This window comes from Carya illinoinensis, chromosome 14 (genome assembly GCF_018687715.1).
Source record: "Carya illinoinensis cultivar Pawnee chromosome 14, C.illinoinensisPawnee_v1, whole genome shotgun sequence".
In the NCBI taxonomy this organism is placed as follows: Eukaryota; Viridiplantae; Streptophyta; class Magnoliopsida; order Fagales; family Juglandaceae; genus Carya; species Carya illinoinensis.
The window spans coordinates 15862216-15879563 of record NC_056765.1 but is presented as its reverse complement, the minus strand read 5'-3'; the positions used below and the strand labels follow the sequence as shown (position 1 = coordinate 15879563).

Genomic DNA, 17348 nt, shown 5'->3' with positions numbered 1-17348 from the left:
AGAAAGGATCCTACATAAGTTCAATAAACATGGGAGCATGATCTGAAGTCGAACACGGTAAATAAGAACAACAAGCATTAGGAAACAAAGCCAAGAAAGAACTATCCATGAGAGCACGATCAAGGCGCACCCAAGAACAAGCAAGCCCCATTCACCCATTACACCAAGAAAAACCACTCCCTTTCGTCACCATCTCCATCAAACCTCCTTGATGAATCCAATTATTAAAATCCTCCATAGCCATTATAGTCCGAGGCCTACCACCTCTTCTTTCTGAATCATTCTGTATAATATTAAAATCACCCACAAACATACAAGAGTCAAAACCCATATTATTAATGCTAAGGTCCTCCCAAAGGAGCCGTCTCTCCGCCAATGTACACTTGGCATAAATAACAGTAAGCAAGAATGTCATATTACCTTCTCCAACCATAATAGAAATAAATTGCATACCCATCCGAACGACATGCACCATATGAGCGTTTTTCCAAAAAATCCATATTTTACCCCCTTCATCCTCATTAGAAATATAGTTGTCAAAATTTAGCCTTCGAGCTAATTGACTTGCACCCTCTTCATTTTGAAAAGGTTCCAAAAGAGCAACTATTTTTGGTTTCAATTTTCCCATCAACTTCTTTAATCTATTTTGAGAGGTGCCAACCCCCCTAATATTCCATACAAAGATGGACTCAATCATAGGTTAAGTTTAGAAACTTGGGCATGAGCCTGTGAAGAACTACGCATTTTAACAAACATCTTCTTCTTATATTTTTTTTTTACCTTCATTTGCCTCCGACTCCGTAAGATAGTCTTTCTCTTGATTGAAAACTTCTGCTTGAATCTCTGGCTCTGGTTCTGAAACTGCATTATCAATCTCAACCGATTCCTCAACTCTTGGATTCTCGGTTTCCTCTTCACCCACCCTCTCCGGTTGCACTTCAATCAGACCTGTCCCGTCAAATTGCACCTCTAGGAGAGGCACATTCTGATCTGTGTTTATCATATTCAGTTCCCCGTGATCACCACACGTAGCATAATCCACATTTTTTGTCCTCCTCACACTACCTCTATTTTCTTCATTAGCAGTTTCCACACATAGCAGATCCTGTACAGCCTTCGATTCTACAACTTCCACTCCATTTTCAACATGGTTAATCACCAACACATTTTTATTTTGAGTTTCCACCATCCCCACAGGTTCCTCACATATCAGAATCACCCCATAGATGCAAACAGCAGACGTAAATCCACCGTAGTAGACTCTGGACCCGTTTACTCCTTGCCGCTACTCTGCATATTTTCCACACTAACAACAGGCCTATTCATTTCCGTTTCTTTTTCTTTCATTCCCTCTCCATTAACAGCAACCGGTTGCCCTTTCTCCTGCTTATCCTTCGTCCCTTTACGTCCATTCCTGTGTTGCCCAGATTTTCCTTTGCATGTCCGAGTATTATGTCCCTGCATTTTACACGAATTGCAATATGCCGGGAGAGTCTCATAAATCACCTCTTGCTTGCGACTAGATAGTAACCCTGGAGCCCCAATCCAGAAATAAGAAAGAGGAGGTTTTGCAGCATCAACTTCTACACATAAACGTGCTCCATCCGTATGTGTAGCACACCTGGTTGGGTTGTCACGCCGGATAAAACTTCCTATCGGCATCATGAGGATATTCAAGAAAGATTCTTGATAGAAGTTTGGAGGAAGACTTGGAAGGTAAACCCAGACTGGCACTCTTGAAGGTTCTGCATCTTCATCAAAATCTGGAGACCACCAAAACGAACGGTAAAAACTTTCGTTAATTTCACACACCTCCCGTGAGAGTGCTTTTGTGAAATCGGCTTCAGACATCATACGAACAAAAACATTCCGAGGACGCTGCATGGAAGATACAACCGGAGTGGAAGAGAGTCCCCATCGGCTATGAATGAATGATCGGAAGGCATCCAACGAAGGTCTTTGTTTCAGAAACTTCAGAACTATCGAGAAGCGGAAAGGCTCCGCTAATCTTGCGATTTCTTCTTTGGTGAATTGAAAGAACACCTCACCATCAACTATCTTAGGAATTCTAGGAGCAAGAACCATCTCAGGGATGGGTTGCGGGACGGCAGCCTCCAAATTGGCAAAAGAGGGCCGACTGGTGCCACCCTCAATGGCTGCCATGCAGCCTCACGTAAAGCCCAAGACACGGCTGAAACCAGAAACCCTATTCCGTAGAGAGAAAAAGGTAAAACAGTCACACTCGTTATCTAGGAAGTGTATGTGGTCAACATAGGAAATTGTGAGATGCAAAGGCTAGGAAGTAAAGAATGACATGTGTCTTTGTACATGTGCAGGCGTTTCCAACACTCAAAATTACAAAAATACCTCACTACATTTCTAAAAGGAAAATAAATGTAGATTCTAGAAAATTACTTTAACATTTAACTCATTATATATTATATATATATGAAAAATTCTATTCTCTAGTATGTAGAAAAAGAAATATTCTGCCAGCTTTGATTCGAGTAAAAGTTTTCTAATATCTATTATAAGTAAACAAATTTTATTATTAATTAATATTTATAATTTTGTTTAGTTAAACTAATTGACAATGTCTCGATAATTATGAAGGACTATTAATGCAGTGGCAAGGAATGGAAATTGATGAACAATACGATAAACTTCTTTCTCGAATGAGTGAAGTGATATCAAACTCAAATACTCAACAACATAAGGATCGATGGTCTAGTTTATACTCATGCCATCGGCTGTGCTGCCAAGAATGGAAATCTCAAGTTTGTTCGGGAGATGATTAAGGTGGATAGAAGTTTCCAATGGACCTGTTATTCTGATCCGGAGTATGGAAGAAACATATTTATGATTCAAGAAAATATCTTTAACATTCTATACAAGCTGAAGCAAGTGGGGATGAGGAACTACTTGATAGGTTTAACAGACAAAGATGATAATAACATACTACATCTGGCAGGGATGGTAGAGAATTCCTCAATGCTTAATCAACTCCTAGGGGCAACTTTACAAATGCAAAGAGAGCTACAATGGTTTGAGGTCATCTCTCTCTCATATTTCCTTTTTTATTTTTTTGGTAATTAACGTTTTTTTTTTTTTAATATATAGAGGATGAGTTACACAACTCCTCAAAACAAGAAGTACCCTCTTTAAACCTAATGCAGATGACATCCCCTTTTCTATTCAAGAAGAACCTATATAGATTTAAACATATATACCGAATGAGATCTTCTAATGTTCTAATTCTCTATCTAAATTGATAGTTCAATTTGGAGAAATAAAACTACAATATTTAATAAGAAACTTGATAGAACACCCCTTGTGCCTAGGCCTCTTTTTATATATCTAGCATCCTATGCATTTTTTTTAAGTGATAGATAAACGACCTGTGGTATGCGTTAATAATTAGTAGTCTAGGACCCTTTGTTCATTTTCCATCCAACATCATTAATAGGAACCGCATGGACCAACTCCAATGTACCACACCTCTGGCTATTTTTCAAAAAAATAAAAATATATTTTTATTATAATTAAAAGCTGATTTTATATAAGAAGAAATGAAAATGGAATAGCACCCACCACAGAGTGGCCAAAACGAGCACCCTACGGTGGCCAATATATGGCCAACATGTGATGTGTGACGCCCTCAATTCTCATGTACGGACACGTGGAGATCGAGGCGTCGGGATGATGACAACACGGGTCACCATCCTATCGCCAAGTGCCAAGGGTGTGTACATACAACAAGGGTGCAATAAAAACACGCAGCGGATAAAAGAGTCTTATAACTAAGTACCATAATTTTTTGTTTAATATAAACCAGTTTAAAATATTACAAGTCTCAAATATCATTTCAAAACCAAACTACAAGGCATAAAACTCCAAATCAAAACTTTGGCGGAGCCTCCTCCTCGACATCTGCATCAAAATCTACGGTACCAAAATGGTGCCGCAGGTAAGTAAAGATCCAAACGCCATAAGATAAAAACATATTAAACTCAACAATATGCATGAAAGAATGCTAAATGCATATATCTCATAAATTCACATTTTTCCACACACGCCAAAAATCCCATTTTGGCCCGAAAACATACCTTTAAAACCAGTCCTTGTTATTATCCTAGATAATGGCCCAAATCAAGAAACCATCATTTTCCCAAAAAATGGATCACAACAACCTCGAGCAAAACCTCGTCATTTTCTCAGAAAATGGCCCGTATCCAAAATCCAAAACCCGTTCCAATTATCACATGCACCATAATCTCCCTTAGGGATCATCCGCACACTCTACCTCCTGTGCCACACCGCAGGTAACGACTACGCATGTAATACCTAAACGAGCGATGCCGAGTCTCGCGCCCAGCGCGTACCTGGACCAGGCCATCCTCTAGTCCTGGCCAGCCTAGGAACCACTGAGTCAACACGACAGTGTTACCATATCATGCGATCCGGTCGTCGCCCAGCGACAATCCAGGGGATGTCACTCAGTATTATCCACTCCCGAATGACCAAAGGAGCTCCACTGAGATAATACCCCATCCCAGCTTGGGTCCATGATACTCACGCACCCGAAAACCCATTTATAAAAATAAAATCAGTTTTTCTCAATTTAATAAATGCACATGAATGCACCATGCAATGCACACCTCAATACACAATCCATCCAATAAATAATAAAATCAACGATAACAAACAATTCTGTCCTCAATCCATCCGACCCCCGACTCCTCGGACTTAGTTCAAAATTAACCAACCAGTCAATGAATTTATTATAAAAGTAATAATATATTTAAATCTAAAATAGAGTTTGAAAAATACTTACAGCGCTATATGATAATTTTTGAAGGATCAAGGAGCTGCAAACGACGGAGAAAAAACAACGTAACAGTATAAAATACACTGTGCCAGTGGGTTGTAAAATACCCACTTTGAAATGGGGACAAACCAAGACTTGGGATTGATAGGGAATGGCCTAGAGATGTTTATGAAGCTAATGGAAGTGAGATTTGGCTGTGAGTGGTGGTGGAAATGGCGGTGGAAGTGAAAAAATGGAAAAACGAAGTTGAGCTCATGGGAGCTGCTCTGGCAACGAATCAGGGCTGAAAATGGGTGGTTTAGGATGACAAGAGGTAGGTGATGAAGTGGTGAAGAGATGGTGGCCGGAGGCAGAACGACGGTGGCTAAAATGCACAAAAATCGTGCGGCTTCAAGGGGCTCTCGGAGACAAACGGCAGCTCGGATGGAGGTGAAATTTGGTGAGGAGGTGTGCTGGCCAGAGAGGAAGAGAACTGGGTGGGTGGTGTCGACCATGTCACCGGCGAACGGGGGTGCTGGGCGGCAGAAGTTGAATGACGATAGTGAGGAGAGAGAGAGAGCGTAGCGCACGGGAGGGAACCGGAAGGAAGAAAGCAAGAAGAAGAAAAAGGAAAAGAAGGAAAAGAAAAGGAAAAGGAAAAGAGAAAAAGAAAAGATGTGGAAAAGAAATGAGGTCCAATCCTCACTTATGGAGTCTAGAAACTGATCCGACGAAAACAATTTTAAAAATTATAAAACGACTAAAATAATTTAAACATCACATCAAGCTAAAATATAATAAATAAATCCAATTAAAATAAAATAAATTAAAATAAAAGAACTAATATTTTAATTAAATTAAAATACTCCTTCAGTGAAAATACACTTAAAAAGGGGATATCACATGATGGTCAAATCAGGTTTCTTGGATCTGTGATTGCCCGGTTGCCTGATCTCAACCACCAAAGGAGTCGCCCAATCTTAGCCACCTTCAATCAAGTGCTCTTGCACGAAAGCTGAATGGGCCTTAGTGATCTACATAAGTTGTGGGATGTAAAAAGGCATTGATAAATAAGCGTTCCGCTTTAGGGGGAATGTCCATTATGCATTTTATCATTGTTAAAATAGAGAGAATTATGAGGAATCATCTAATTGTATATTTCTGTGTGTATCAAACTATACAAAGGAGGCTTATACATAGTGGAGTAAGGTTAAAGTCAATAAGGAAATACACTATATGGAAAGATTCTAACCTAGCATAATTACAGGAATAATAAAATATTCTAGGGATATTATAAGATACTAATGTATACACTAACATCCCCCCTTAAACTCTTGGTGGCGAAGTCAACTGGAGTTTGGAAACAAGATCACCAAGCCGTCCAGGTGGATGGGATTTCGTAAAAATATTAGCAAGATTATCTTCAAAAGAAACTGAGTGTAACTGGAGGACACCATGTTAAAGATGATGTGGATGAAGTGACAATCAATCTCAATATGTGCAATCTGGACGGCACTATGATTATCACAGTGAAGAGGATAACTTATTGGTTAAGGAACACCCATATCTTTCAGAAGCAAAAGCAACCATAAAATTTCAGATGTTGTATCAACAAGGGCACGATACTCAGCCTCAGTGCTAGAATGAGCAATAACAGATGGTTTCTTGCTTTGCCATGAAATCAAAGAAGTACTGAGTAAGAAACAATAATCAGTGGCAGAGTGACGATTAGTAGAATCACCTACCCAATCTACATCAGAATAGGCTTGTAGCTCTCTAGAGAGGAGTGGGATGAAAAGTGCATACCATGAAATAAAGTACCCTTGATGTAGAGTAGAATTCAAAGAACTGCAACAAAATGGGTAGATTGAGGTGCACTCATAAACTGACTGACCAGATGAATAGAATATGAAATGTCAGGCGTGGTGGCAGCAAGATAAATGAGACTGCCAACTAATTGTTGATAAAGTGTTGCATCTGCAAGTGGGAAACCATCAGTGACAACAAGCTTAGTATTATACTCAAGTGGACTACTAGCTACCTTGCTATCTGTCAACCCAGCTTTGGAAAGTAAATCAGAAGCATATTTGGCTTGAGTGAGATAATAACCATCTTGACTTGAAGCAACTTCAAGGCAAAGAAAGTAGTTAAGATGTCTCAAATCTTTCATCTCAAAATTTTGATTAAGAAAAGCTTGAAGATCTTGAATACCAGTAATATCATCACCAATAATAAGCATATCGTCTACATAAAGAAGAAGGATGGTACCTACCCTAGTAATGCGAAGAAAGAGTGCAGAATCATATGGGCTAGAAAGAAAACCTTGTTGAGAAACCACTGACTGAAATTTTTCAAACCAAGCTCGAAGAGCCTATTTGAGGCCATAAAGTGCACAACAAAGACGATAAACTTCATGTGGAGAATGCTCATAGCTAGGTGGAGGTTGCATGTAAACTTCTTCAATAAGATCACCACTAAGGAAGGTGTTTTTAACAACCATTTGAAAAAGTTTCCAATGTCATATAGCAGTTACTATAAGTAAAGATCTAACAAAGGTAAGTCAAGCAATAGGAGCAAAATTCTCCTCATACTCCTAGGTGAATCCCCTTGCAACAAGTCGAGCCTTGCAGCATTCAATTGATCCATCTTTCCAAGTCTTTATTTTATAAATCCACTTGCATCCCAGTGCAGCTTTCCCAAGAGGCAAGTCCACCAAATCCCAAGTATGTGTTTTGATAAGAGCATTCAACTAATCAGACATAGTTTGTTGCCAAAGAGGGTTAGTACGAGCCTCGCAATAATTGTGAGGTTCATGGAGGGTGGCCAAGATAGAGAAACAATGGTAATCACGAAGATGAGTAGGAGGAACACTTACTCGACTGGAACATCAAGGTTCAAGGAGTTGAGAAGACTGAGAAATGGGTGGTTTTGCAGGTGGTCCATCAAATGCGTCAACTAGATTGGGTGTAGCAATGGAAGAACTTTCTGAAGAGTTTGGAATCTCTGCAGAATAGTCAGGAAATAGAGCAATAGAGGGATCAGTGAATATTAGTGAGTGGTTAGAGGAGGAAAGGAAGGATGTGGAGATACTAGTAAAAGGTTTGTGTTCCTAAAACTCCACATGACTAGAGACTCAAAGATGTTTGGAGATACGGTCATAACAACAATAACCTTTTTGAGTGAAGTCATAACCAAGAAAATAGCATAACCGAGAAAGGGGTTCAAGTTTAGTTCGTTCATGAGGTGGAAGAGTAACAAAATAGGCACAACCAAAAACTCGAAGTAGGGAATAGTTAGGAATCATACAACAAAGAAGCTCATAAGGAATTTGTTGTGAAGTACAAGTGTAGGGAGCTGATTGATAGTGTACAGAGCGGTAAGAATAGCTTCACCCCAAAACTTTTCAAGTAACGAAGTAGATAGTAAAAGAGCTCTTACAGTATCCAGAATATGACGATGTTTTCATTTTGCATGACCACTTTGTTGAGAGGTATAGGGATAAGAACGATGTGACAGTGTGCCTTGTTGATTAAGGAACTCAAGGAGAATTTTGTCATTGTATTCCATGGCATTATCTAAATGAAAAACTTTAAAGGTACAAGAAAATTGAGTTTGGGCCATTTTGTGAAAAGTTTGGTAAACATTGACAAGCTCAAATCGATGTTGTAACAAATATAACCATGTATAATGAGAATAATCATCAACAAAGATAACAAAATAACGAGATCCCTCATCAGTAGGAATGGGTGCAAAACCCCAAATTAGAGTGAATCAAATCAAAAGGTGTAGTCGAAAAAGATTCTTTTATATTAAATGGTAAATGAGTTTGTTTTCCAAGTTGACAAGAGACACAATCAAAATATTCAAACCCTATAGAACCTAGGTGACCTTGAGAGGCCAAAAGATGAACACAAAGAAGAGAAGTGTGACCTAACCGAGAATGCCATAACTGGGAAGATATAGTAGGAGCATCAAAGAAGCAAGACAAATGTGATGGAAGCTGCAAAGAAGTGAGCTTGAACAAACATCCAATCTTACTGCATGTCCCAATGAGTTGACCTCGTCTATGGATCCTGCACATCAACACTGGGATTCGAAAAGGTAAGTTTAAGACCTAACTCCAAAAGTTGACTAGCTGAAAGAAGATTTAAGGACAATTTGGGAACAAGATATGTGTTGTCAATAGATAAGGTCGGGGACGAAATAAACCCAATATGACTGAAAGATAAATGAGAACCATCAGTAGTATATATGATAGGAGTGGGTGACAAAGCAGATTTTTGAGAAAAAATAGTAGAATCAAAGGTCATGTAATTACGACATGCAAAATCAAAGAACTAAGGAGATGTATCTGAGGTGACAGACAAAGCATTAGAAGACCGGGATAAAACCTGATGAATTAATGCCTTAATGTCAGCAACAGTGAGAGTAGTGGACACTAAGGAAGGCTCAGCAGCAGACTCAGGAGCAGAATGACCAGTTGAAGCCACTATAGTAGCTTGAAACAAGGGGGCTCGAGATTGATTTTTATTCTGCAATTTATGACATTTAGTAATAGAGTGACCAAGATGTTTGCAGTATTTGTATAAGACAATCTTTAAGTATTGAGAAGGAGAATGGTCTAAGACTGTAGAAGACCCAAAAGTAGTCCTAGGGATGACAGCTACAACTGAATCTTGAGTCTGCATCTTCATAGTTGAATGATGATTCTCTGTGGAGATAAGTTCAGCAACAACAACCTTAAGAAAGGAAGAGATGTATGATGCAAAAGAGATGCCCGAGTGGATTCAAAATCCTCATGAAGTGCCATCCTAAAATGCATAAATTTGCAAAAATCATAAAAGTTTGCAAACAATTCAATATCTTCAGAACACTTAAAGTGAGGATTTGCAGCAGACAATTGTTCCCAAATATTATTAATGTGAGAATAGAAATCAGCAATGGATTGACTTGGTTCCTTAATCATCTGATAAAGCTTAGTCTCAAACTGGAACTGCAATGAAGCATCATGAGGGCAGTTGTATATGCAAGAAAATCCCAAGCAGCTTTAGCATTACCAAGCTTTGGGAAGTAGGCTATGGATGGATGGAACAGAATTATTGATAAACCAAGACAAGATTTTATAATGAATACTATGCCAATCTTCAAGCTGGCATGCAAATGCATCAAGACTCTCACCATCATTTTGTTGGGGTACAAGAATATCACTAGAAACATAACGCCACAATTTTCATCCTCTAAGAAATTCTTCCATATTTTGAGCTTACATATTATAATTTGAGCCATCTAAAATATTATCAATAGGAAGAACAATGATATCAAGGTTGGGAGAGGAGTGAGACATAATGGGTTTTTTATGGGGTCAAAGTCAATGGTCAATAAGTCAACGGGTCAACAGGCAACTGGTCGATGGGCCTTGGGTGGACCTAGGCTGGACTTAGAACCAAGGGGGCCGAGTTATAGAATACAGAGAAAGGGCTCGAAGGCTTACTTGGGTGGGTTTGAAGTTGGGCTTTGAGTGGGCTATAATAGGCAACTGATGGAGAGGAGCCGTGCGTGAAGAGCATGGTCAAACGTGTAGAAGATTCTAGCTATGCATGGGAGCACATGCGGAAGCGTATTGGTGAAATCTTGACACAGAAATATCGATAAAATTCTCAAGACTCCATCTATGATTAGATTTGATGAAAAAAAAAAGGGAACAAAAATGAGACGTAAAACCACGAAAATCCCATTGTCAGTGTAGGGAAAGCCAAGATTGGTGTGTAAATAAACACCAATGAAATGGCTTGCATGGACAGGAAGATCAAAGTAATGGCTCTGATACCATGTTAGAATAGAGAGAATTCCAAGGAATCATCTAATTGTATATTTTTGTGTGTTTCAAACTATAGAAACGAGGCCTATATATAGTGGAGTAAGGCCAAAGTCAATATGGAAATACACTATATGGAAAGATTGTAAGCTAGCATAATTACAAGAAATTACAGCATAATTATAGGAATAATCAAATATTCTAGGGATATTATAAGATACTAATATATACACTAACAATCATCAAATTGATGAATTAGTTTCAAGATAGGTCAAAAGGATCCCTGGTTCCTTTGTCAAATATTCTATTTTTTCCCAGATACTTGGTTCAAATACTCATGGATTTGTTGTTTGCTTACTGGTTTCATATAGTTTAGGAAGCACTAGTTTCCTCAAAGAGAAGTGTTACAGTCACAAAAAGATTTTATAAAAGTAAACTCAACAATTGACGTGATTTCATATTATACGTTAACTCTATTTAATAAAATAAGTAACCTTATAATCTGACATACTAGCCACCATCAATTTGTGAGTTTACTTTCTCACCATACCTATAGCTCCCTCAAAAGGAGTGACTAAACCATAGATGGGCTTCCATACCACATAGATATATAGATGCATACTAAAAAATCATATTTACACCTTATACGACACCTAGAGGATCTGTATATATGTGCAATACAATCTATGAAATATTCAAGAATTATTAAGGACTAATTTATTTCAAAAAAGCAAATTTATATATAGAACACTTAAGACTAAATGTCTATTCAGGAATGATCGATAACGCGTAGCTGAAGCCTTCTCCTCTTTCTCACTGCGAGATTCTCCAGATTTTGACTAGTATTCTAACAGTGGTGCTTCTTCTCATATGACCAAAGATGCAAATTAGTTATCTAGTGTTTCTCCTTATTCAGGCTCAGATCAAGTGGTAGTTGGCTCTCTCATAACTCTCCCTCTGGCTCTCTTATTTTCAAAGATGTTCTTGTTGTTCCCTCTCTCACCAAAAACTTAATTTCCATTAGCAAGTTAACTTCTTATAATCATTGCTCAATTACATTTTCTAGTTTTGGGTTTACTATACAGGACCTTTAAACGAGAGTGCTGTTGGGAACCGGTAGTCTAAAGCATGGTCTCTATGTTCTTCATCATGCTCATCGTGCCCTTCTCACCTCCTTGCGTACCACCAGTCTTTATTCTTCCTTTGATATTTGGCATGCTCATTTGGGTCATATGGCTACTCGAACTGTTGAAACTCTTAACAAATATGGTGTCATTTCTATTTCTTCCTCTATGTTATCTTCCTATATATGTAATAGTTGCCAATTAGGCAAAAGTCATAATTGTCTAAATTTCTTTCACATCTTTGTTAAATTTCATAATCTTATTCAAAATCAATTGTCTCACAAACTCAAAACCTTCAAAAGTGATGGTGGCACAGAATTTACTAATCATAAGTTTTGGCAATACTTGTCCTTTTTGGCATTGAGCATCGCCTCAAAACGGATGTGCTGAACGCAAACATCGCCACGTAACACAGACAGATCTCACTCTTCTTTTTCATGCTCATGTGCCTACCTCCCTCTGGGTTGAAGCCTTCTCTACAGTTATGAATACCATCAATCGGCTTCCAACACCAACTCTCCAAGGTCAATCACCCTTTGATGTGTTATATCGTATGTCACCCTCCTACACTTAGTTTTGTACATTTGGTTGCTTGTGTTATCCTTATCTTTTTCATTATGTTCCACACAAGCTTGCCCCTAGGTCCACTCCATGTGTCTTTGTTGGGCACAGTTCCATGCATAAAGGTTTTTGCAGTTTGGATCTTCAAACTCAATGTGTTTTTGTCTCTCATCATGTTGTATTTAATGAAACTAACTTCCCTTTTGTAGGAGCTAGTTCGGTGTCTCCTGTTCCTTAAATGATTTTCTAATTTTTCCTAATACTTCTCGCTCTTTGCCATCATATTCTTCTAGTAGTTCTTTTTCTTCTACAAGTTTACAATCATCACTTGCTACTACTCCTTGCGCCCCATGTGCCGTTGATTATCCACTTATTGTACCTTCCAAAGCAGTTTTTTCACCACAGAATGCTCTTGCTCGTTCTACACCTACCACTAGTTTTGTACTTAATTGGTGCAATTTTAGCTCCACCGCCACTCTCTCATGGACCTAATTTCTCTTCTTCTTGCAATACTCATCCCATGACCACTCAGTCAAAGTCTGGAATTTCCAAGCCCAAAGCATACCACAGTGTCACCAATTTGCCTCAAACATCCTTCTTCCTTCTTTCAATCCTTAATTACATTGAAGGAATCTCATGGCGTCAAATCTGCTTCTAAATATTCTGAGTGGGTTTCAACTATAGATGAAGAAATTCAAGCTTTGCATTCTAATCATACTTGGTCCTTGGTTCCTCGCCAACATAACACAAATGTTGTTGGCTGTCGTTGGGTCTTTCGTACCAAGTTTGTTCCAAATGGCTCTATTGAGTGCTTTAAAGCTTGCCTTGTTTCTAAAGTCTACACGCAACTTCCTGGTTTTGATTATGATCAAACCTTTAGCCCTGTTGTGAAAGTTGCCACCGGGCGTCTAATTCTTTCCCTTGCCATCTCTATAGGTTGGCAATTGTGTCAACTAGATGTTAAGAATGCCAACTAGATGTTAAGAATGCTTTCTTCATTATACTCTCAGTGAGGAAGTTATATGAATCAACCTTTTGGATATATTGATCTACGCTTTCCTCATCATGTTTGCGTTCTTCAGCGTGCTCTCTATGGTCTTAAATTTGGTTTTGTTCCAGTGGTTCAGTACATTTTTTATTAAATTTGGTTTTGTTCCTAGCCGAGCAGACTCCTCCTTATTTGTGTGTCACACATTTGCTGGCACCATTTATCCTGTCATTTATGTTGATGACATAGTTGTTACTTGCAACAACTCTCATCTTCTTACCAATTTTCTTACTCGACTTAGTAATGAATTTGCTATGCTATGAAGGATCTAGGGGCTTTTCATTATTTCTTGTGCATTAAGGTTCAATCTACTTCCTCTGGTTTATTCCTTAGTCAAACAAAATATGCAGTTGACATCCTTCACCGAGCGGCTATGAGAATGCAAGCTCATTGCTACTCCTATGGTATTTGGACAAAAACTCACTCAAGCTAGCTCCCTTTTCTCTAATCCGACTCTTTATCGATCCATTGTTGGGGTTCTACAATATTTGGTCATCACACGTCCTGAGCTTGCTTATAGTGTTAACACAATTTGTCAACATATGCATTCCCCTTCAGATGAACACTTCCGTGCAGTTAAGCGTATTCTACGCTATGTAATGGGCACCCTTCATTTTGGTTTGAATCTCTACTCTCATCTGTCTTGGAAACTTCTAGCCTATTTTGATGCCAATTGGGTTAGCTGCCCTGACACTTGCTGCTCTACATCTGGTTATGCCATATATCTTGGTCAGAATTTAGTCTCTTGGAGTGCTTAGAAACAGCCAACTGTTTCCTGCAGTAGTACAGAATCTGAGTATCGCTCACTTGCTTTAGTTGCAACCGAAGTCACTTGGCTCACTCATTTGCTTCATGATCTTCATATTTCGCTCTCGGCAAATCCTACTATTTTCTGTGATAATTGAAGTGTCATTTCCTTGTTTGCTAACCCTATCTCTTATGCTCGCTCCAAGCATATTGAGCTCGATTATCACTTTGTGCATGAGAAAGTAACTACCAAACTGCTTTGTGTTAACTTTATTCCCTCTAATCTTTAGATTGCAGATCTTTTCACCAAAAGTGTCTCTCAGCTTCAATTTCTTTTCTTCCAATCCAAGCTTTCCATCTCATCTTGCCCCACGGCCAACTTCCGCAAGGGGGGGTGTTAATGATAGTCCCTCTACTATGGAAACCTGCAGCAAATCATACACATCATCCTTAAGTCAATGCAGTAAGAAAATACTCAAGAAGGAAACAAATAAATATCTTTGTATATCCCTTTTTGTTGCTTTAGAATATTCTGTCATTAAGTCTCTTGATTTTAATTCTTACAATTTATAATATAAATAAAGTCTTCATCCTACAGCAAACGTATACTGAGGAGTTCTCACTTTTGTGTCTCTAAATCTTTTGAACAATATTGTATCAGGTAAGAGCATGAGAAAAAATCTTGCAATCCCATTTCTTTCTTTGGATCTTGATCAGGTCGTAGAAGGCTGAGTTGGGATAAGGGCTGATCTTGTAGATCAGTTGCAGTCTTTTTCTCTATCCCCATTCATATCTGAAATATATATCTAGCACTATATAACATTCAATATTGGAGCTGACAATTTTAACATGGACGTGGTAGATTAATCACAACTTGGAAGCATTGACCTTATTATGTTAACTCTTTCTTCTGTGTAAGGTTAGATTTGAAGTCTTCTAGAATACTTTATATCCAAGTAAATGGTTTTGGTTGCATTCTTGATCTAACATTTTCTTTCTATCTAAGAAATGCAGGAGCTAGAGAAAATGGTCCATCCCAAGGCCAAGGAAAGTACCAACAAAAAAGGTTTAACTCCTCGACAAGTGTTTACGAAGAACCATGAGAACTTAATGGAAAGGGAGAGAAATGGATGAAGGATACAGGAACTTCATGCACTGTGGTGGCTACTTTCGTTGTTACCATTATATTTGCAGCGGCCTTTACCATTCCAGGTCATGACGACGATAAAAAGGGCTTGCCAATTTTCATAAAAACAGAGTCGGTTGACTTCTTTATAATATGTGATGCCCTATCCCTTTGTTTTTCCACAGTTTCAGTTTTGATGTTTTTGGGAATCCTCACATCACGCTATTCAGAAGATGATTTTCTTGAGAAATTGCCGAGGCAGATGATAATAGGCCTCATTAGCCTCTTCTGCGCTATTACGACCATGCTTGCAGTCTTTTTAATTGTTATTTTAATCGAGCTACATAAGCGATCATGGATTGTATTAGCTTTTTGGTTGTTTGGCCTTCGCTATAGCTACCCTCTTCATTCTGCTGATGTTTCGCCTTATTGTAGGCATGATCAGGTCAACCTACGGGCGAGGAATCTTTGAAAGGAATTGAAGGTTAATACAACTGACTGATCCATTGTGCAATATGTGGTATGTAACAAAAGATGTTTTATGTGTGCTGGACTCCCTTGGATGATTGGCATATTAGCCAGAATCGAGTATTTGTTCCCTTTCTGTTGAACCAATAACTGATGAATTTGTATGAAGTTTAATTTGTTTACTTTCAGTGCTTTCAGTGAAAGTGTTGTTGGAATTAGTGTAGTCACCAAGACTCAATTTTCTACTTTTAGTTTATATTTCTTTCAATTGCTTGGGTAGTGTAGTTTGAACTAAGTAAAACAAAATAAAAAATTAATCTTTTTTATTTTTTTACTTATTTTAATGTTTTTGAGAATTTTTTTATTTATAAAAAATATTTAAAAGTATTAAAAAAGTACATTAAAAAGAATTTGTACCTGACGGCATCCACTCTTTTCTTTTCTTTTTTTTTTTTTTAAAAAAATTATTATCCCTTCACTTCCTCTGCTCCCCAATCTCTCCCTTTCTTTTTTCCAGAGCACCCCAAACAGACCAGTGCCAGCCACCACCATAGTTGAAAACCGAATCCCTCTCCCAAATATTCAACCTCTCTTTCTTCTGTCTCTCCCTCTCTCTAAATCTTTGTTAATTTAAGAGAATCCAAGAGAACTTGAAAAGAAAGAGGGAGATATGAAGTTACTAGTACATCAGAAATTTTTATCTCACGAATAGAAACTAAAAAATTCTCCCATAATGGGAAACCATAGTTTGTTTAGTTATTTTGGGAGAATTAAGTCAAATAAAACTCAGGAGTCAGGATGGCATAATTCAACAAAATAGTGTTCGTAAAGAAGCATGTATGCTCAGTAAATTACTAAGAGGCTCTTTGCATTGTCTTTTGCATGTTGAATTACTCCCAAAAAAAGTGGACGGCTAAAGTATAACTTTTACAAGCAAATAATCCATAAGTTTAGTCCAAGCTGCAACGTGCCAATACCAGTAATAGTTTCTTTGTTTTTACAGGGGCTGTTTGACTTGCTTTTGAAGAATCTGACTGATCCCTAGGACTCCGTAAATTTCTTGGAAAATAAATCATGTTCACTCTACAGCGGAAAGATTGTTGAGTCAACCCAAGTGTGAATGCAAATTACACCGTTTGGTGTTTTGTTTTGTTAGGCACCAATTACACCCACCCACTGTTATGTCTTTTCGTTGTATTAGGCACCTACAATTTCTCTGCAGCAAAGTCACTAATTGCTGCACCAAAATTGTAAGTTGTAGGTTGCTCTCTCCTATAAATAGGAGAGAGCTCAGTTGCAGAATTTGGGGCGGTGGGCAGAAGAAATGCAGTTGGGAGAAGAGAGAAAGAGGGTACGTGATAGAGATGAGAATTTGTACATTTTTGTAAATCTCGTACAAATTCTATAAAAGAGGCTCTAGTGGACGTAGGCAATTTCCTGAGCCACTTAAATATCGTCTTGTGTGATTTTTGGACAGCTGGAGAGCGCAACAATTGGTATCAGAGCTCTGGTTCGAGCTGTCCAAAAATTCAAGTTGGTCAAAATCAATTTTTAACAATTCCAGAGTGTTCCTCGCGTCTTGACAAATCCGTTGCCGAAAATGGAATAAAAAATGGATGTCGGAAGAGCCCACCGCGCCCCTAGAAGATCGG

At 38.3% G+C, this 17348-nt stretch overlaps 1 protein-coding gene across 1 annotated transcript; it reads right to left on the bottom strand.

The window, feature by feature from the left end:
* Positions 1-1272: 1272 nt before the first annotated feature.
* On the bottom strand, positions 1273-2163 carry LOC122293630. The gene has a single exon (XM_043102161.1). The coding sequence runs from the start codon at positions 2161-2163 to the stop codon at positions 1273-1275; it is 891 nt and encodes a 296-aa protein (XP_042958095.1).
* Between the last annotated feature and the right edge of the window lie 15185 nt (positions 2164-17348).

What these genes read in the sequence shown, in the direction of transcription:
- LOC122293630 (XM_043102161.1), bottom strand. Translation starts at nt 2,163, where the DNA reads ATGGCAGCCATTGAGGGTGGCACCAGTCGGCCCTCTTTTGCCAATTTG.